At 43.7% G+C, this 22,578-nt stretch overlaps 1 protein-coding gene across 2 annotated transcripts in view; it reads left to right on the plus strand.

Annotated features, from left to right (window-relative positions):
- RNF20 (ring finger protein 20) overlaps positions 1 to 22,578 on the plus strand; it is a 196,266-nt gene that overhangs the window by 130,410 nt on the left and 43,278 nt on the right. For both annotated transcript variants that reach the window (XM_086952191.1, XM_086952192.1), the window contains exons 15-17: positions 8,695 to 8,844; positions 10,587 to 10,799; positions 20,671 to 20,796. In XM_086952191.1, coding sequence (XP_086808317.1) covers positions 8,695 to 8,844; positions 10,587 to 10,799; positions 20,671 to 20,796 — 489 coding nt within the window. The remainder of the gene's footprint in view (positions 1 to 8,694; positions 8,845 to 10,586; positions 10,800 to 20,670; positions 20,797 to 22,578) is intronic.

Here is a 22,578-nt window from a genome sequence, read left to right on the forward strand (position 1 = left end):
TCCGTGCTCTGAATAAATACTTTTAACATAACATAACATAACAAGGTCCCATTCAGTACCTGCAACGATTTTGGGTCGAAACGTCGACACACTCCCCTTACCTCAGCTTCCGCCATTATTTGTCATTTTTGCCTTTTCCTTGGAAGTATGAGATAGTCTTGATTTATTTGTGAACCGTTGGTCATGTGCTATTATGAATTGTCTGAATTTTTATGTATTAAGGTCAAATTGACCATCAATTTGTCACTTGTCTAGCTTTCCTACACTTTTCCATCACCACCCTGGCCCTTCCCTTCCTTTAGGGTCACTAATCTTGTACACATATTTATGTATTTTACGAATAACATGCAATTGACTGCATTCGCTTGTGATACCAAACTTCTCAGTTTTCAGGGCAGCCACTATGGTCCTGTGGAGTTTGTAATGACAAACTCGCAGCACCATATACTCTTAATGGCATTACTGCACTTACAATGTCTAAGAATTGCTAGACACCGAAGGGGTACAGGGCTCATGCAACTGTACCCTCACCACTGGTATAGGGCACCCAGCTAGAGGGGTGGCTGACCTATGTCATGGCAGTGGGTTGTAGGCATGGCACACAGGGATGTGGGCCATGTCGACTCCTCACTTTGTTCTGCAACAAAGCACGCAGCATGCAATGCCAGTGTGGGTGTAAAGGTACACGGCCTCTAAGGGTGGCTCAATAATTGCTGCAGCCCTTCAAGACCTTCCCTGGCCACAGTGCCCTTGTTACCCAAGGTACCTTTTACACGGGACTGACATGTGGCCAGAGGTGCCAATTGGGGGTACAAGGTACAGTTTTGGGAAATAACACAAACCCTGGGAACCTGATTGGCAGGGACCCAGGATACAGCACGTCAAAGTGCATCAGTAGTCTGGCAAAACGTGGGGGGTTACTGCAACAGAAATCCAGCTTCTTACAGGAGGACTATGTCAAAAAGGAGCTTTTTACTACACTATTTAAGGCCAATTACCCATTCAGCAACAAAATCTGTACATCATATTACTCAAACTAGGTAGTCCAGCTATCACTCCGAGTGTTTTACAAAATATTTTGCAAACAAACATGCTCATTGACTCGGACAACATGACCACCATAAGCTACCTGTGAAAACAACGGGAGTGCACATCTCAGTATGCCCTTTGTCATCAGGTTCTACTCCTGGTGGGACAACTTCCAGGAGCGGAGAGCAATTTTACTTCTTAGCAGGACCTATCAACAAAAACACAAATGGGAAATCAATGAGCAGATGATTAAACAATACTTTCTCTGCTGGGGAACTTCAGCTGTAGATCTATTTGAAATGCAGAAGAATGCACAATGGCATAACTTTTCCTCCAGTTACTAACTCCACCACTCTAAGGGCAATGCTCTATGGATGAGTTGGGTGGGGATATTGCTAATGGTTTTCCTCAACTAACACTCATTCCATATGTAATGAGCAAAATGTGGCAAGCACCAGTGAGGCTCATCCTGGTAGCACCCATCTGGGCAAATCAGTTGTGCTACTCGCTGCTTCTGGAAATGTTGATGCATTCCCACAAAAAACTGCCTCTACTCCAGCCTTTCCGACACTGCCCCTAGATCAGGTGCAACATTCCAATTTGAGGGCACTGAATCTTTCGATTTGGCACTTAAAGTTGTTGAATTTGGGTACCCTAGTCTTCCAGGCGTGTGCATGCATATTCTCTAGGACAATTGATCTTAACCTTTTTACTTGTGTGAACCCCCACTTAATCATTACTGGAACACGGGGACCGGACTCCCACTGAATCATTAGTGGAAGCTGGGGGCCCCCACCCTAAGCATTTTTGTTGATTTGTGCTTGAAAACAACACAAAAAATACAGAACCAAGCATTTATCGAATACAAAAAGTATTATATGTATTTTATTTAATTTACTAACAAATTACAAAGAAATCATATTTTAAACAGAAGGTTAGAGTTTTTCTAAATTTGAGGCCACTTTTCGTCCATACTAGTCATACATTTCTAACCCCCAATTTCAAATTTCTTGAAATTTACACCGCGTTTTAACATTTTCAGCTGTACATTTTGCTTCTTTATATATTTACACTTTATTCATCTGTTAATATTAATTATTTTCAAAGCAGTTGTTGACCCCCTGAGTAGGTTCCCCCTACCACAGGTTAAGAACCATTGCTCTGGGAAGCCAAAATCCTACTACAGATGGAAATGGTTTACCGCTATTGTTGCAAGATTCAAAAGCAGCCCTTAGAGGCTGCAGGATATCATCAATTATTTACTATATTTGCAATAAAGGTACACTTAATCGCTGTAGCAGATTACATGCAAAATAGAGACCACAGACAATCTTCTATATCTATGGTTACGGCCATTCTAGTGAGCCTTTAAAGGGTGAGTGATCCCTCCTACAAGGACAGCAGGCCCTCCATGGGACCTCAGCATTGTTCTTACACAGCTCATGGAGCCTCCATATGAGTAATTACACTCTAACCATATGTAATTTCTGTCACATTAAAAGTCTGTTTCCTCATTGCAATCAATTTCCTCTGTAGAGTTTGTGAACAATAAGCCCTAATGGCAAAGGAGCCATTCATTCAAGTGCACAAAGATTGAGTTGTCCTTAGAAAACACCATTGTTTTCTGCCTAAGGGCGTGTCCTGGTTCCATTGTCGAACCAGGTTTTTTCACTCAACTTCAGTCTGTTGCTGAAATAGCCTTGCGCCCTTTACATCTTAAAAGAGCCCTTATTTATGACATTGATATTATTATATCCTTTAGGAACCCAGCAAAGATTCCTCTCCTGGTACATTGCCTTCTTTCCTTACAAGGGTTTGTAAGCCTCCTGAGTACCTTTTGGCGAAGGTGAATCCAGTTTTGGCTAAAAGGGCTGTACATCGGAAAGTATTGAACATTTGAAATTTCAAGTGCTCCTACCGTCCAGGGGGAGCATCTTCTCGTTGCTGATGCCAGATATTTGTGGGCTTTCTGCCCTTTGTCCAAATGAGGCAGTTTGTGTCTGATCCAGGTGTGATGTATATTCTCCTCTGTCTGAAGGCTAGTTCTGTTCCCCTAGTCAGGGGAGTTGGCCACAACTCAGGAAATGCAGGAGGTATGGTCTTCATAAAGGCACAGAAACCTACTCTAAGACAGAGGTAATTATCTTGAGACTGCTCTCCAAACCCCTCTCAGAAGACCAGGTTTCAGAAGGGGCATATGTAGAGTGTATGTGCAGTTTGATGGCCAACTCTAGCCCAGCCCATAGGAGATCACCACCATGCGCAGCCCACAAATACGGTATTTAGTTTATCCCTTCTGTAGTGAGTCCATTATTAACTTGCACATTCCCAAAGATACAACCAATATCTTTCACACATCTCCCAAACATGTGAAGGCCAAATATCTCCACTTATGAACTCTGAGCAGACCTTTTACAGGCTATTGCTGGAAGGCAGTCTTCCTCGGTAGTAGTAGAATTAAAAAAAACGTTTGTCCCTGACCAGAATGATGTTACGTCATCTTCAGTCCCTGCTTAGCTTGGGCTGTGGGGATAAATCCACTCTCACTCAGAATGAAGGTTCACTTTGGGTATACTCCTGACATAAGAGCAAACCAAAATTGTGCATGTAGAACATCTCTACTGGACTTACAAGTTTACTGTGCTGCGGGGGAGAAAAAAACAAGAATGTTCTTAAAACATATTAGGGCAGGGTGGCACAGCTCGAGGGTGTTTGTTCCAACATTACTAAAAAAGACAAATGTGTTTCTAGCTCAAATGAATCAAAAGGTGTTAACATCACCCCACTTTGGGTGCAAACCTGCACACAACACATGCACAAATGAGCTGTTATCATTTTGTGTACTGTTTGTCATATTCAAGTATTCTAACACATTATAGCCTTGCATTGATTGTATAAACATACCCAGATGAAGTACTTGAGGAAGGGATTTTGCCTGTAGCAGGACAGGTCTAAAGAAGGGTTCCTTCTTTGGGGTTTGATGTCTCTAAAGGATCACTGAAATAATATCGAGGGACAAAATATCGACTTGCCAAAATATCGTGGACAAAATATCGACAGTCAAAATATCGAGTTTGTATCTACAAACAGGTAAGTACAAAAATATCGAGTACAAAATATCGTTAACAATAATATAGATGTAAAAAATATCGACTTTATTAAAAACAATGTTAAATTAAATTAATATTAAATTTTAATTACTAAAATATACTTAAAACTACTTAAATTAAATTATAATAATTAAATAATAAATGAAAATAATAAAAATAATTTTTTACAATCTTATTTGTTGACCCTGAACCCTAAAAATACCCCTTTACCCAAAAACCCCAAACTGACCCTGAACCCTAAAAATACCCCTTCACCCAAAAACCCAAAACTGACCCTGAACCCTAAAAATACCCCTTTACCCAAAAACTGAAAACTGACCCTGAACCCTAAAAATGCCCCTTTACCCAAAAACTGAAAACTGACCCTGAACCCTAAAAATACCCCTTTACCCAAGAACTGAAAACTGACCCTGAACCCTAAAAATAGCCCTTTACCCATGAACTGAAAACTGACCCTGAACCCTAACAAATACCCCTTTACCCATGAACTGAAAACTGACCCTGAACCCTAAAAATACCCCTTTACCCTAAAACTGAAAACTGACCCTGAACCCTAAAAATGCCCCTTTACCCAAAAACTGAAAACTGACCCTGAACCCCAAAAATACCCCTTTACCCTAAAACTGAAAACTGACCCTGAACCCTAAAAATGCTCCTTTACCCAAAATTTATCAATATTATTTAATTACCAATTAATTATTAATTAACAATAACAATAAAGTAAATATATTAGAACATTAGCTGTAATTATTTTAATAATTAATATTATTTTTTCCAAATTAATTACTTAAAAATAACACAAAATTATATATATTAAAAATTTACTCTAATTAATGTAATTAACTAATTACAATTAATTAATTAACAATTAATTACTAATACAAAATATGTTCAAAATTATATTAATTAATTAACTAATTAATATTAATTAATTATCAATTAATTATTAATTAAAAATATTAACAAACATATATTAATTAATTAATTATTATTACATTACTTCCCACCCTATTCCCCTATAAACCCACAACCCGCTACAGAATTACATTACGCAATTATTATAAAAACAAAATTCATTTAATAAAATATTTTATAACATTAATACACACTATTCACACATATTATTACATAAAAATACACTATAAAATATTATATATTATTAAAAATTCGATATTTTTGCTATCTATATTTTATACAGTCGATATTACTTCACTTACCTGAAAAACGATATTTTTGTAGTCGATATTATGTCCAGTCGATATTTTGTCCAGTCTATATTTAAAACTCGATATTATGTCCAGTCGATATTTTGGAGTCGATATTTTGTCTGTACACCGTCTCTAAAGTATCTCCTACTTGGTAATATGCATAATAAATCTAAAATGTACTATAATGAGCTCATGTCGCATGAGGAGGCCAGGGCTGAAGAATTGTCTATTTGCAGTTGGTTGATTTGCTGCATGAGGCAATGCAGCTCATGTCGCATGAGGAAGCCAGGGCTGAGGAATTGTCTTTTTGAGGTCAGATGACATTTGCTGCTTGAGGCGATGCAGCTCATGTCGCATGAGGAGGCCAGGGCTGAGGAATTGTCTGTGTGCGGGTGGTTGATCTGCTGCATGAGGCGATGCAGCTCATGTCGCATGAGGAGACCAGGGCTGAGGAATTGTCTGTTTGCGGTTGGTTGATCTGCTTCATAAGGCGATGCAGCTCATGTCGCATGAGAAAGCCAGGGCTGAGGAATTGTTAGCTTGAGGTCTGATGACATTTGCTGCATTAGGCAATGCAGCTCATGTTGCACGAGGAGACCAGGGCTGAGGAATTATCTGTTTGAGGTCGGATGAGATTTGCTGCATGAGGCGATGCAGCTCATGTCGCATGAGGAGGCCAGGGCTGAGGAATTGTCTGTTTGCAGTTGGTTGATTTGCTGCATGAGCGATGCAAATCATGTCGCATGAGGAAGCCAGGGCTGAGGAATTGTCTTTTTGAGGTCAGATGACATTTGTTGCTTGAGGCGATGCAGCTCATGTCGCATGAGGAGGCCAGGGCTGAGGAATTGTCTGTGTGCGGTTGGTTGATCTGCTGCATGAGGCGATGCAGCTCATGTCGCATGAGGAGACCAGGGCTGAGGAATTGTCTGTTTGAGGTCGGATGAGATTTGCTGCATGAGGCGATACATCTCATATTGATGAGGAGGCCAGGGCTGAGGAATTGTCTGCGGTTGGTTGATTTTCTGCAAGAGGCGATGCATCTCATGTTGCATGAGGAGGCCAGGGCTGAGGAATTATCTGTTTGAGGTCGGATGAGATTTGCTGCATGAGGCGATACATCTCATATTGATGAGGAGGCCAGGGCTGAGGAATTGTCTGCGGTTGGTTGATTTTCTGCAAGAGGCGATGCATCTCATGTTGCATGAGGAGGCCAGGGCTGAGGAATTGTGTGTTTGAGGTCGGATGAGATTTGCTGCATGAGGCGATACATCTCATATTGATGAGGAGGCCAGGGCTGAGGATTTGTCTGCGGTTGGTTGATTTTCTGCAAGAGGCGATGCATCTCATGTTGCATGAGAAGGCCAGGGCTGAAGAATTGTCTGTTTGCAGTTGGTTGATTTGCTGCATGAGGCAATGCAGCTCATGTTGCATAAGGAGGCCAGGGCTGAAGAATTGTCTGTTTACAGTTGGTTGATTTGCTGCAAGAGGCGATGCAGCTCATGTCGCAGGAGGAGGCCAGGACTGAGGAATTGTCTGTTTGAGGTCGTATGAGCTTTGCTGCATGAGGCGATGCATCTCATGATGCCTGATGAGGGCAAGACAGAGGTTAAATCACAGTGTGATAGTCACTGTTGGAATTAGCCAACAGTGACTATCACAGCCTGATAGTCACTGTTGGGTAATAATAGATGCTGTGGCTGGTATGTCGTTGCAGACAGTGCAGCCCAGGACCGCTCACGGACAGTGTCTGAGGTGTGTGTGCTTGTAGCTGGAGTTTGTTCTGCACAGTGCCCCCCCCCCCCCATGACCCCTCACGGACAGTGTCTGAGGTGTGTGTGCTTGTAGCTGTGGTTTGTTCTGGACATTGCAGCCCATGACCCCTCACGGACAGTGTGTGAGGTGTGTGTGCTTGTAGCTGTGGGTTGTTCTGCACAGTGTCGCCCCTGACCCCTCAAGGTCAGTGTCTGAGGTGTGTGCGCTTGTAGCTTGGGTCTGTTCTGGACAGTGCAGCCGATGACACCTCACGGACAGTGTCTGAGGTGTGTAAGCTTGTATCTGGGGTTTGTTGTTCCGGACAGTGCAGCTCATGATACCTCACGTACAGTGTCTGAGGTGTGTGTGCTGAGGTTTATCGTTCCGAGCAGAGGAGCTTATGAAGTAGTATATAAATGAGACAAAAAACACTTAGAGCCCAAATGTGGAAACCGAGCTATGACAAGAATTAGAAGGACAGCTCTGTGGGTCTTGTTTCTTGGCAGGTCTGTTCTCATATGTGAGAAACTGCATAGGGCACACTTCTCATAATGCATTAAACAGCAAAGACATTTTGAAGTGTAAAACAACTATATTATTGTTTTCCCCTTGGTTAGTGCAACAATTAACAAATAGACCGTGCATGCTCAAAAGTGAAAGTTCTGTGAACTGTACAATATGGTACACATATATGCAAGCAGGGGTGTCCCCTGTTCAAGATGATTTCAAGTGCAATTTGAATATCCGGCCACAAGAATATTATACATTTATTGTGTCTTTGCCCGGTGATGGAAAATGAAAGAAAATCCACTCTTAAGAAATTATTCAATAATCTTGGAGAGGGGACATGTCGGCAAGCCCTGATAGCATGTTTACATTCTGAAGACTTACCAATGAATTCTGCATTTGTGAAATTTGTATGTGCTGTTGGGAAAAAGTTGGACGTTTTTATCTGATATACTAATGGATTATGCTAATACATTTCATATATAATCATGTTTTTGCAAATATAAACCTCATATAATTGTTTTATACCGTTTTAACTTTAATGATATTTTAGCTATTTTTGTAAGGTTTTAATTAATCAAACAAAATAAACTTGAAGTGCAATTTGAATATTGTTCATTATTTTTAGAGATATCTTTAAAGGACAGCTCTGAAATGGTGTTGATGTTTTGGCGAGTGGGTCTCATCAGGACAAAAGTACCATCTGTCTCCTAAGCCTCAGTTAGATAGTCAGTACACCCTCATGTTGAGGTTGGGTGTTATTGGTTGATGGGCAATGGTCAATGTTTTGTGATGCCTGGGATTCTCTGAGAAGAGCTATGTTTACTGTTATCTGATAACGGGGACTGTGGAGAAAGGTTGTGTGTTCTTGTTTTTTTGCACCTTATGACACTGCAGTCCTTAGTTTGTGCTGCTGTATGGACTTCATTTGGTCAATATGCAGAGAGGTGGGTCAGCAAAGCTGTAATGTTGGTATTTCTGGCAAGTGATACCATTTCTATTGCAGGGACGATGATTCTGTGTCTCCCTTTTCTGTTTTCTTTTTCTGTTCTCTACACATCTGAATCCTCCCCATTCTCTCCTGATAGCTTGAAGAGCTGAGACAGAGACTGAGGGAGCTGGAAGACAAAGAGAAGAAGGAAAGTAAGAAGATGGCTGACGAGGATGCACTGCGCAAAATCCGGGCAGTGGAAGAGCAGATTGAGCACTTGCAGAAGAAACTGGCCATCGCCAAGCAGGTGAGGGGAGGTGGCTCGAGGATGAGGGACACACTCACTCAACACATGCTGCATGTAACATGAGAGCCCACCTCAGCTAGTACATCCACTGCTTTGCATAAGACTAGAGGCCAAAGGCAAAACCTCACATAAAAAATATTGAGTGCACAAAGTAAAGAGTGCGAAACATGGCAGCGGAAAAGAAAAGGATAAAATACAAGATGCTGCTAACGTAATCCGTTGTTAATCTTAGTGTACTACATGGTGAATAAAACTGGCTACAATTGGTAGAGGCTTAGTTCCAGAGACATCTCAATGAATAGGTAAGCTAGCCGTGCTCATAAAGAGGGTTTCTTGTATGTTTTTATAGAACATCAATCAGTTTGAAAGTAATCGTACTGATCCATATTCAGAGTGATTTCATTAATCTATGACCTTTTTAAAAGATGTTTAACATCAATACATACTATTGTCCTTCATGAATTTATTTTCAGCTTGGTGTATTTGGTCTCCCAATTTAGTTGCCCATTGAATTTTGTGTCTCAGTGTAAATAACTGAAGAATAAACACATGCTAATCTTTAAGAGCGGTGACGATGATTAGGCAATGAGCTCTCTCCAAACTTTGATTGGAATTCTACAGTTCTTATTGTTTTCTCTAATATTAAAGCTGAGCTATGGAGCCTCCTGAAACCCTAAGCTACCCCAGAGATCCTATGAACAACCAAATATTTTCGTGAATTTTAAAGTTTGTCTTCTTCCTGATTAAAACCCTGATGACAATTCCAGAGTTTTGTGATAATAGTTAAAAAAATTGATGAGCTCAAAACAGTACTGATTATAACAATCTTGGTGTTGGCTACTTAGGTTGTCTTCAAATACGCACATATAATATTTGAAAGGTAGAAAGGTGCAGAAAAACCTATCAGTGTTACTATTGAAGAATTGTATTTATTCTACACCAGGGTGAAGTGGCATCAGAGCACTTACCAGTGTTACATAGTTACCAACGTGGTAACAGTGCCATTTTAAATTCTGTGCTGCCGAGGTAAGTTCATCAGCAAAGGGCACAGGCTGAAGGTGGATAAATAACACAAAAGCATAGATTTAGCAATTTGACCAGAGCGTTAAATGTAGGTTTCGCCATTATACGTTTACCTTGTGGTATTTGAAAATGTGATTGATTTAATGAACCATATTGACATTGGTGTAGAGCTAAGTGGGTGTGAAGAAATTGTGAAGAAGTACAGGCAATTTCTGTACATAGACTGTACCAATGTCGTGCCACAAGTTTTCGATGAACCTATATTCTGCTGGGTAGCTACCCTCTGTAAATCTGATTCTATTTGGTTAGGTCTGTCAGTTTTTGGAGGTGAATGCACTTTTCTCAGACTCTATTTTTAAAAGATCCAAGAACCGACTATAAATGAGGGGGACAGCTGCATGTAACATGGCGTTGGCTAGTAGAAATGTGGGTTACGGCTGAGTAAAGGGTCATGTCCTTTACCTGTCTCTAAAGCAAAAGAGGTTAGAAAGCAATTCTTAGGTCTCAAACTTGAGTGAAGAGCTGTACCTGTGGATATGGGAGGTTAAAGATGGGTCTGGCAGACCAACATGTGCCCACTGACGTACTAGTATGTTGGAAAAGTTCATGAGCTAAGCAGTTTTGCATGCACAGATCTCATTTGCTTCATGGAATAAATAAGAGGGTTCGGATAGCTAGTTATTGGGATATTTTATCTATGCCTTTCTCTGTTTGAGCAGGAGGAGGAGGCGCTGCTCTCAGAAATGGACGTCACAGGACAGGCCTTCGAGGACATGCAGGAGCAGAATATCCGCCTTATGCAACAGCTGCGTGAAAAGGATGACGCTAACTTTAAACTGATGTCTGAGCGCATTAAGTCCAACCAGATCCACAAGCTGCTTAAAGAAGAGAAGGAAGAGCTGGCCGACCAGCTTCTTACGCTCAAAACACAGGTACATAGGATGGAATGCAGTCGCAGTAGAGGTGGGTGAACAATTGCTGATCAGGTGGGAGTGTGAAGGACCCATATCTGGAGACCAGTTGCAAAGATTGTAATTGGAGGGTTGGATACTGAACTAGCAACCTTGGGTGTGTTGCCCGGTTGAGGTCTGAGGATATTTGGCCACTTCTACTGATCCACTTGTGCGTGGCAATTAGGTGCAGGTAATCGATCAGGTGTGTCTGAAATGTTAACCCTTGCTCATGGAGATGGCAAACGTTGCACTTTCTCTACCAGAGTTTTGATGCAATTAAAAAATGTGCGCATATTTCTCATTTTTAAAGCTAGGAGAGCTTTTTTTATTAAGTAGGCTGTGTTTTTCTCATGACATCCTATTTTTAGCCAGTGTTTTTCTACCACTATTTGTGAATTCCATGAAGACTACCAAATTAAAAAAAAATAACTTTGTGTAATTGCTGAGTTAAAAAAAAAACTGTGTACGCTTAGTAATGGCACTGTTGTCTAAGGTGCAGGATCAGAACACTGCCCTTTTGACACATGTGCATGCCTAGTGGACCTTTTGGAAAGCCTTCACCTTTTTTTTCTAAAGCCAAGGTCACAAGTCCTGACCCATACTTTGAAGATTTTCAGCTAATATGTGGCCGTATTTGTGAGAAAGTGCACTCTTTACGCATGGTATGCCCCCAGTTTTTGCTGAATTGCTGATGTTCTTTGATTGAATGTGCCCTGGGCTCCTGCTAATCAGGTACCCAAGGCCTATTTTTCTTCCCTAAAATTGTATTGAAGCCTAAACCCAATTAACATCTCTGGCCACAGGTCAGCCCCTGGTAAATGGTACCACAGATAGCCAGGGCACTGTGACCAGAGAAGGCGTCTAATTGCACATCCTGGGACGAGGTGCCAAGCCTCCTTCCCCAGGATAGGCAGGGTTCACGAAGGGGGAGCTTCAAAGGCATGCCGCATTTGTGAGCCTCCCTAGACCATTTGCTGCTTTCAGCAACTAGCCCCCTCTGGTTCTACCCCCCACTTTGGGCTGGAGAACCGTCGGGAAAAACAAGTGAGGGAAAGAGGTGTGCCCACCTCTGCCAACTCCACCCCTCAGGTGGTGGAGGGAGGTGAAGCACAACTCTGAGTCCCAGCCATCTTGAGGATGGGGGAACCAACCAACCAGGGACAGGCTCCTGCCCCCCTCCCACTGGAGAGTGATACGATAGGGGGTGTACCCACCCCAGGGAAGGGATCCATTGGTCCCTACCCTTTACCTACCTGTAACACCCCTAAATCTAGTATTTAGGGGCACCCTGAACCTTGCTTCCTTAGATGGCGGGGACTCAGAGTTGTGCTTAACCTTGCCTCCCCCACTTGAGGGGTGGAGTTGGCAGAGGTGGGCACACCTCTTTCCCTCACTTGTTTTTCCCGACGGTTCTCCCACCTAAAGTGGTGGGTAGAGCCAGTGGGGACGAGTTACTTAAAGCAGCAAATGGTCTGCGGAAGCTCACAAAGGCGGCATACCTTTGAAGCTTCCTCTTTGTGAACCCTGCCCATCCTGGGGTAGGAGACTTGACACCTCGCCCCAGGATGTGCATTATTTCAGACCCCAGAGTGCAGCAGGCTCTCGACCCAGGGGTCCAGAAACATGTCTGGTGGTGGCAGCAACAAGCAGCCACTCAGCCTGGACACTAGTGGAAGGTTCGTTTTCAGGGGGCATTGCTGAGATTTATTTATTTATTATTTATTTTTATTTTTAAAGTTTTATATAGCGCGAACAAGATCTTTGCAGATATCAGAGCGCTTTACAGAAACAGTAGGTCGGATAAGCGAGACTCTTACATCAATATGAGATTCCGTAGACAGTGCGTTGCAAGAATAGGGTATCAATCATACAAGAGTATACAGAGTAATAACAATCAAGAAACAATAATATGGAAGCAATACAATGTCTATACGGATAAGATTATAGCACCCCAGAGGGTGAGTAAGCACAATGTTGACAGTAAAGCAATAGTCAGTAGTGGGTGTGTTGCAGGATGTTGAGGCACTCAAGTCCTAGTGTACAAAGGTAAGTATTCAGACCGCTGATAATAAGGGAGCCAAATACTGTCATTGTTCCAATATCAATAGTGTTCAGGTGTATTTAGCCATAAGGATGGCCTTCACCTCTTTCTTGAAGAGTATAGTGGACGGGATAAGCCTGATTTCTGGCGGGAGTGCATTCCAGATCCTAGGTGCCATTCCAGAGAAGGAGCGTTTGTATGTTTTTTCCTTCCGGAATCTCCGTGGTTTCAGGAGGAGAGTGTTTGTGCTTCTGTTGGATCTTGAGCCTCCTGATATGGTCAGCTTATGAGAGAGGTAGTTGGGTGCCTTGTGGTGTACGGCCGAGTGTGTCATACAGGCAATTTTCAACTGAATTCTGGCTTCAATAGGCAGCCAGTTCAGGGCTTTTAAGTCAGGGGATATATGTGAGTGTTTTCTTGAGCCAGTGATGAGTCTCGCGGCCGCGTTCAGGGAGGCTCTTACGGGAGCCGTTGTTGTCAGGGGGAGCCCGCTGAGAGCCACAATTCCGTAGTCTATGCGAGGAATGACTAAGGCTTGTACCACCGTTTGGAAGTCCTTGGGTGGTAGGAAGGGTTTGAGTTTTCTCAACGTGTTGATTTGGAAGTTGGCTCCTTTAGTTGCTATGCTAATATGCTGCTGCATGTCGAGATTGCAGTCCAGTGTGATGCCAAGGGATTTCGCTGAATCCACGATGGTGGGTTGGACATTGAGTGCGGTTAAATGATTGAGCCAGGTTTGGGTGATGGCCTTTTTCGCAGGAGGAGAGATCAGAAGGAACTCAGTTTTCAGAGCATTTAGTTTGAGGTGATTGACGGCCAGCCAAGCTTGGGTGTTTCTTAGTGTGGCATTCAACAGATTGATGTCTTCAGGGGATTGAAGCTTGAGGTAGAGCTGGGTGTCATCGGCGTACATATGGAAATGTACCTTAGAAGATTGAAGCAAGGAGGTGAGTGGTTCCATGACGAGGTTGAACAAAGTGGGGGATAGGGAGGAACCTTGCGGAACGCCCAGTGTTACTGGCACAGGCGAGGACAGTGCGTTGTTGATCTTGAACCTCTGTGAACGGTTGTGTAGAAAGGACGTGAACCATTTTAGAACCGTCCCGGATATGCCCATTCTGGTATTTAGGAGCTCCAGAAGATTCTCGTGTTTGACCGTATCGAATGCTGAAGAAAGGTCAAGGAGGATGAGGAGGCAAGACTCATTGTGATCAAGGATTTGGAGGGCATCATCTATTATGTGTGTCATGGCCGTTTCCGTGCTATGCTTTGCTCTGAATCCGGATTGGTGAGAGTTGAGGAGGTCAAACTGCTCAATGTGTTTTGTCAGTTGGAGTTGTACGCATTTTTCTAACAGTTTTGCTAGAGTGGTGATATTGGTGATAGGACGATAGTTGTTTGGGTCGGCCGGGTCAGCTGTGGGTTTCTTGAGTATAGGCGTGACTTGCCAAATCTTGAGGGAGTCTGGGATGAGCCCTTGTTGCAGGGAACAGTTGATGATTTTAGTCCAGAGTGGGAGGAACAGGGGGGTGAGGACTTTAACAGCATTGGCAGGTAGGGGATCTGTGTGATGATTGGCGGGTTTCAAGGTGACCAGCAGCTTGTGAATTGATTCTTCGGAATAGGTGTCGAAGGACGTCCATGAAGCATTGTTTTTAGCATGAGTGTTAGTTATGCATATGGAGCCGGCGAATCGACTTACGTCCTTGATGAGATCGCTTCTTATAGTGTCGTTCTTTTGCTTGAAGAAAGCGGAGAAGTCTTCGCAACTTGGGATAGCCTTTGTTAAGTTGTTGGGTTGTGGTGGTTGCGTTTTGGTTTGGGTTTTGACTAACTCGAACAGTTTTTTTGGTCGGTTTTTAGCTTGATCCAGCTGTTGGCTAAAGAATATTGATTTCGAGCGTTTGATTTTTCTGAAGTAGGTGTTTCTCTTACTCTTAAGCGTTCTAAGGTTCAGTGCTGAGGGGTCCGATCTCCACGCGCGCTCAGCTAAGCGCATCACACGTCTATCTTCATTGAGTCTGCCATCGTACCATGGGTTCGAGTTCTTGGTGGAGACTTTCTTCAATTGCAAGGGTGCGGCTTCATTGATTATTGTAGACATGGAGTCTAAGTAGAGGTTGGTCAGTGAATGCACATCAGTGACGTCCGTTGGGGGAAGAAGGAGACTGCCTGTGTGGGCAGGCAAGGACTTTGTGTTAAGGTTCTTCAGGTCCCTCTTCCAAATCTTGGTTTTGGCAGGTTGCGCCGGGTTAAGTTTGACTTTTTCATTGATGAAGAAGGTGATGATGTGGTGGTTTGACCAGTCACATGGTTCGATTGCGACTAGTTGGGTAGAGTCTTCTTTGGTGATGATAAGGTCAATGATAGAGCCTTTTTCATGTGTCGGACCGTTGCAGATTTGGGTGAGGTCAAGTGCGTCGAGGAACGTCTTAAGGCACTTCACCACAGTGTCTTTCTGGTCATTCCAGTGGAGGTTGAAGTCTCCCAGGTAAATTTGATTGAGCTGTCGACCGGCGTTGGTGGATATCATGTCCATTAGTTGTTGGGTGAAGATGAAGTTATCACCGGGTGGGTGGTAAACAACATGAAGGGAGCACACAGGTTTGCCCTCACTAGAGATCTCGAGGCAGATGAGTTCGCAGGAGGAGAGAGAGGGGGAGGGGCCTTCAGTGACAGCTAGGTTGCTCCTGTAGATGCATGCGATGCCCCCGCCCGTCTTGCCATTCCTATCGAGTCTAATAATGCGATAGTTGGGGGGGACTAGTATGTCCATTATGGGTGTGGATGTTTCAGTTAACCACGTTTCAGTCAGAATGGCTAGATCAATGCCCCTTGATAAGATGAGCTCTGTGACGCCAGAGGAGTGTCTCCGGGCCGATCTGCCGTTGAGCAGGATACACTTTAGTCTAGGGGTGAGGAGGGTGGGGGAATGTTCTAAGGAGAGGGGGATATTTTTGAGATTACAAGGGACAGAACTTCTGTCGTTCAGTGTGGGTGGCCTGAGGGGATTTGTGGGAATCGTGGGTATGGGGAGGTGTGTTGTGGGTGCGCTTTTTGTGGGACCTGGGCCATAGGAGCAGAGTAGATTGTGTAAGTCTCGGCCCGAAAGGGTGTTTAGGGTGCGACGGGGACGACCGGAGGCCTTACGATCAGGGATAGAGGGCCAACGCGGGGAGAGCAAGGTGGAACGGTTTGAGGGGCGAATGGAGTCCTTGTTGGGCGGGGAAGAGTAGGGTAGTGGGTGCCTGGGGTGTGTGAGAAGAAGTTCTTTGATGGTATGGAGCTCTTCCTTGACTTGTAGGAGGGTGGAGATGATCGTGTCCAGTGTTGGATTGGGGATGGAGTTGGAAGTGAGAGCAGTGGGTGAGTGTTTGAGTCGGGTAATGGGGTGGGAACTGGGTCGAATGTGACGTGATGTGCGCGCAATGGAGCAGGGCTCTGCGGTCCGAGTAGGTGGGGTAGCGTTCGAAGGATGAGAGAGTTTGGGAACAGGGAGCGGGGATGAGGACAGGGGGCGGTTGATAGCGTGCGTAGGCGGTGTGGGTGAGTTGAGTTATGAATGTAGACTGGAGGGGGAAGGAGTGACAATAGGGGGGTGGGGGCTAATAATGGGAGGGGATAAAGGATAAGGGGTTATGTTGAGGGAGGTGGTGTGTTCCGTGAGTCTGGCCGATGGGGTGGGGTAGTGGGGAGTGAGAGTGGGGGGGGAGAGAGGGTGAGGGTTGGTCATGTCGCGGGACGCGGGAGGTATGCTTAAGGTGGTGGAGGTGGGTTCTGCGCGACTTGTGTGAGGAGAGGGGTGGGGAATAAGGAGGGTGGGGGTATTGGTGATGTGTGAAGGGGGATGATAATCGCCCGTGCATGAGGGGTGTGGGGAAGTGGGATCGGATGGGTGAACGATTACAGCAGCATCTGCGACGTTCGCAGAGGTTGAGTGGTGGGGGGTGAGGAGGGTGGGGATAACCGGAGTGAGCAAAGGGGGGTGATCTTCGCTAGTGCATGGAGGAATTTGGGGGATATGAACGGGTGGTATGCAATGGGAGGTATGATCAGGAGGGTGACTGATTGCCGCGGATTGGGGAGGGGAGAGCTGTGAGATGTTCCTCAGCTGTGATGGGGTGCGGCTGGTGTATATGGGGGCGAGGTGTATGTCTGTGATTGAGAGGTGTGGGGCAGCTACAATAGGTCGGTGGGTGATTAAGGTGCAGGGGGTAGAGGGGGAGAGATCTATGTCTGTGCTTAAGGAGTGTGGGGTAGCTACAGAAGGTGGGTGGGTTATTAAGGTGCTGGGGGTAGTGGAGAGGTGCGTGCCGTTTTGGAGCTGAGCTATGTTAGCTGGGTTGTGATTGGAGGCTGTGCGTTTGGGGATGAGAGGACTGGGGGTGCTGTGAGTGGGGGTTCGTGGATTGGAGAGGTGCTGTTTGAAGGTGGGGAACATGTTGTCTAGTAGTTCCAGGTTCCTGTCTGTGGATTGAATTAGGACAATCCCGTTATTGTAGATGGTGATTCTGCCTGGGAAGAGTTGAGATGGTGTGATGGAGAGTGTTGAGCCATGAGCGGATTTCCTGGTAGAGGAGACGGTGAGTAAGGTGCAGAACACTTTTCTCCATTGGACTCTTCGTGTGGTGTGGTAGATGTGGAAGATGATGTCAATATTCATGGATCCATTCCCCAATGAGAAATAGGTGTCGACAAAGGGGGGGTTCAGGGTGGGTCCTAAGGAAGTTATGTTTAAAGCGCTTAGCGGCTTTTTTGTTGGGTAATGGTGGGTAGATGATTTTATATGTGTGTTTGCCGATGAGATCCATGTTGGGTATAGGTAGGCGTAGGAGGGTGTACAATAATAACAAAAGCAAAAGACCAGTGCAAACAAAAAATTACATGTAACGATAGTGACAATGGTGAGCAGACTGAGTATATGAGGTAGCAGTCGGAGTCAAGAGTGACCTTAGTGACATTAGGGAGCAATCAAAATATATGAGGTATCAATCGGTACGTCCCAAGAGAAAGTGAACTGGGTGCAGGTTACACAAGTGTATAAAATACAAGTAAAAATATAATAGTGATATGCGAGGTAGCATTTACATTAGTGCGCAATCAGAGTACATGAGGTAGCAGTTGGTGCGTCACAAAGACAAAGTGAATTGGGTGCAGGTTATAGGTGTACAAGATACAAGTAAAAATATAATATAGATAAAACATTGTCTAAACATTAACAAAGGCAAAAACATTGTCTTCAACACAAGAGGTAGTGGATATACATTGGTATGAACCCAAATAAAGAGGTAGCAGCCTGTGTGTTACATAGGAAAGTGAACAGAGCGCCAGCTCCAAAAATGTCTAACAGACCGGTAAAGGTATAATACTGCAAAAATGTCAAAAAGACAGGTAGAGGTATAATACTGCAGGAGAGAGCAGGCATTATGTTACTAGTGAACATAATAAAACTAGAGATATAGTATTGCCATACAAGAAGGTAGACACTCTATCCAGAAAATGGTGTAAACACATGGGTGTAAACCCCGGCTATCCACCCGAGAGAGAGACTAGGCAAAGATGCCCCCTGTGTGCATTTTTCATTAAATCACACATCAGTGTGGGTTTAATGTGCTGAGAAGTTTGAAACCAAATTTCTCGGTTTTCAGTGAAGCCATTATGGTGCTGTGGAGTTCGTAATGACAAGCTCACAACACCATATACTCTTAATGGCAGCACTACACTTGCAATGTCTAAGAATGCACTTAGACACTGTAGGGGTACAGGCCTCATACACGTGTACCCTCACCACTGGCATAGGGCACCCAGCTAGAGGGGTGACTGATCTATGCCAGGGCAGTGGGTTGTAGGCATCGCCCACACGGATGTGTTCACTGTATATAGGGCATGCTCACTATTTCTTTATAGAAGGATTATTTATTTTACATATTATTTCAAAACCTTCATTAATGATCTCCGAAAAGTTATGGAACACATAGCAAAAAACACAGACGTGGATTGATGAGTATTCTTGTTTTTAATATAAATCAAAGCATTTATATACTCGCAAGTTTATAAAAAAGGCTGTCAAGACAAGGTGAAGCTTATAGTGATGTGTACTAAATTGACTTTTGTGCTCAGTGGTAGAATATAGTGTATATGTTATGTACAAGGTAATTAAAACCACAATATATACAAGGGAAAAGAATGTTACGGGCCAGAGTATTACGGCAAATACATTGACTCTGATGCATGTACAAATTATTCAATCATTTGCACCCAGAGCCTTCATAGATCTGGACCCTAAGAGATTGTCGACATTTCTACCCAATCAATGCTTAATTAAGAAGTTAAGGTGGGTCTTCATCAGGACAGGTGTAAGGGTGTAGGAGATGACAGCCCTAGGTAAATCACATATTCAGTTGTGATTAGTAGGTTACAAAGGAGCAACCAAACAAAGTGATGCGATCAGCCGTGGTCTTGCTGCTGGGGTGGGTGATCTGCTGAATTAACAATACTTTCTGAAAGTTTGGCGATGATTAAATGAGGAAAGCGCAACCAGGCGTTAGTAAAATTTTTTGTTACAGTATGCTTTTTCTTTTATAAGGCCATTTTGATGTATCTAGTTTCATGACAACTGAGCAAAATGTTAGATTTTTTACAGCAACCCCTGACGAAGGGCTGCAATAGCCCGAAATGCATTGGGTGTTAATACATGAGGCTAACAACAATGAATTGTAATTCCCACTTGCTACTGATAAGGCCTGGATGGGCATGCCAGTGGCATTTGTAAACATGCGGAATAACCCTGCCTTTCAAGTGTTTGGATAAAGTTTGGTTGAAGCCGAATAAATAGAAAGACATGTATTAAATATAAAATAACTGAACTAGTAGAACATTGGTTTATTGTTTAACCTCTTCCATGCTCATGACGAGACCAGGGCGTCATGAGTCGCAGTTGAGCTGTGCTCATGACGACCTGGTCTCGTCATAACGGCGCCGATCCGCCCACGCACGGTTAATTCGCCGCATGTTCGGGCTTATTAATCAGTGGGCATGGTCGTGACGAGACTAGGCCATCATGAGCACAGCTCCACCGTGACTCATGACGACCTATTCTCATCACAAGCTCCGCAGTGCCGCACTAACCCCCCCCCCCCACCCTGCCCCCGCGCCATGAGGGAATTACCCCCGCAGGGAAGGGGTTAAACAAAGACTTTGTTCACAAGGCTGTGCGTCTGAGTGGCACGGGAGGTTGTGCCCTATATACAGTGAGCTATGTTTGCGGGCTATCAGGGACAGAGCTAGTTTGTCAGCACGTCACAACGCACAAAAGAGAGTCTGAACAAGCAAGAGTACAAGGTGGTGTGCAAGCTATAATTTTTGTTCACACAGGGCAGTGTGCCATGTCGACTCTTTACTTTGTTCTGCACCAAAACACGCAGCCTGCAAAGGCAGTGTGTGTGTGTAAAGGTACAGGGCCCCTAAGGGTGGCACAATAAGTGCTGCAGCCCTTAGAGGTCTTCCCTGGTCACAGTGCCCTGGGTACCTGTGGTACCATTTACCAGGGGCTGACCTGTGGCCAGAGATGCCAATTAGGTCAGCTTTTGGGACAGAACATAGGCCATGGGAACCTGATTGGAAGGAACCCCGGGTACACCAAAAAAAAGTGCATCAGGGGTCTGGCAGGTCAACCCCTGGTAAATGGTACCACAGACTCCTCCTTTTACTTTTATAAAAATTAATTTTCAGTTGATTTTGCTGGCCTGCTGTGACCCTGTACCCCATTTCTCAAATGTATGTCTCTCGCCTTTTCTTATACCTTTTTAGGTGGATGCTCAGCTACAGGTGGTGCGAAAGCTGGAAGAGAAGGAGCACCTTCTGCAGAGCAACATTAACGCTGGGGAGAAAGAGCTAAACCACCGGACACAGGCCCTAGAGATGAACAAGAGGAAGGTGGGTGCAATGAGTTAGTAATTTTCGCTACCGTCCTCCACCCCCCACTTCTCCACCTCTCTCCGGTCACACATGGAACTAGGACACCACACACCAGACCTAGAAAGTAACAAAAGGGAGGTCAGTGTTGACAGATCTACACCATCCTTGTTTTTACACACACTAATCTTCTCATGGTGAATCCACCACTCTTTGCTTCTACTAGCCCTTTTCACATACATGTAGAGTTACAAGATACCTCTGTTACTTTTTCAGATAGAGGCAGAACGGCTAGAATGTATTACACTTGTGTTTAGCCTTTTGGTAAGGATACAGAGCAACCAGTAAGCAACTTCCTGGTGCTCAACAAACTTCCTAAATTTACATTTTATTCATTCTTTTGCAGTTGCCTTTGCTTTGCTGTCCTACTTCTTTGGGTAGAGTACGTTTTAAATCTTAAGACTGTAACTTGGTTTCCACGGGTTTAATCAATCTGCATTGACTATCAAAAATGTTGTATTTCACATTGAATATACTGGGCAGTGACGCAGAGATCAAAGTGGATTCAAATCTTTGCCACTGAAACCTTCCTAGGCATTTTTTGTCACAGAATGACCCAAAACACGCAGAAATGAAACGGAGAACCTCAAACACAAGAAAGCAAGAAGGCCAACTCCTCAAAGTCAATACTTGTTTATTTCATATTCCTCCGCTCTAGCCAACATGTGTTTTGTCTTCTTTAAAGACTTCCTCAGGGCTAGGAAATCACACAATATACAAGTACAAATGACTCATTTCATGTTCAACATATAGGTACATACTTAAACAAGACGACATCAAGAAACCGAATGTCCTCTATTACAAAACACCACCCATTTGGGTACTCCTAGAACACAGGTGTCAAAAGAAGCAGCACACTTTATAAGAAAACATGGTGAGTAACTCCGGAAGCATATCCTCCTACATTTGGATTTTCTCTACCCAATTATGGTCCATTAAGTATTAAACACCCAATGGAGGAAGATGAATGTCAGATATACCACAAAGTTCCAACAAATATGTATCATAGTTTATAAAGTAAAACAACCAGATAGCTCAAAAAGAAAACCCATATAAGTCACCCGTCCTCATAGGCTCATCCAGTGAATGTGCAATTTAGATTTAAAAGTTATCTGTCCTGTGAGTGTAAGCTCAACATGAATCGAAGCTTAACAAACTACATGTGCTCACCTTTGTAAGGAAATTACTTTACATCCTCTTTATAATCAACAATACTCTAAATTATCTTAAAACGATTTCACAGGTTTTAGAAATCTATCATAATGCCCCAAGTATAATTTAAAGCAAAACACACCTATCAATCATCGGACATCTCTGATTGTGCCCATCAAATAGCTTCAAGTCCCCACTGCGATTTATATAAATAACCAATTCACAAAAACATAACTGATGACACATAAATTAACCCGATAACACAATTACCAAAGTGATTATAAGAGATGTACCTATACAATGTGTAAAATCACTGCCAAATAGTAACGTGTCAAGGTGGTAATAATTGCTATGAAAAAGGAATAGAAATACCCAGGGGAGCCCCTATTCCTCATTTGCTTTGATACCAATGAAATATAACAAAAACCTGAACAACTATGCCCATAAAAACAGCTTCCACATATTCAAACCACCTATCTGCTAGCAAAGAACCCCCGTATGGCCTTGAGAATCGGAGTACTATGTTGTAGTTGCATGCTTCTGTTACCACTGTATTGTACATCCCTCTATCTGTTCCTTTAAGAGTTGTGA

This window comes from Lissotriton vulgaris, chromosome 1_1 (genome assembly GCF_964263255.1).
Source record: "Lissotriton vulgaris chromosome 1_1, aLisVul1.2, whole genome shotgun sequence".
In the NCBI taxonomy this organism is placed as follows: Eukaryota; Metazoa; Chordata; class Amphibia; order Caudata; family Salamandridae; genus Lissotriton; species Lissotriton vulgaris.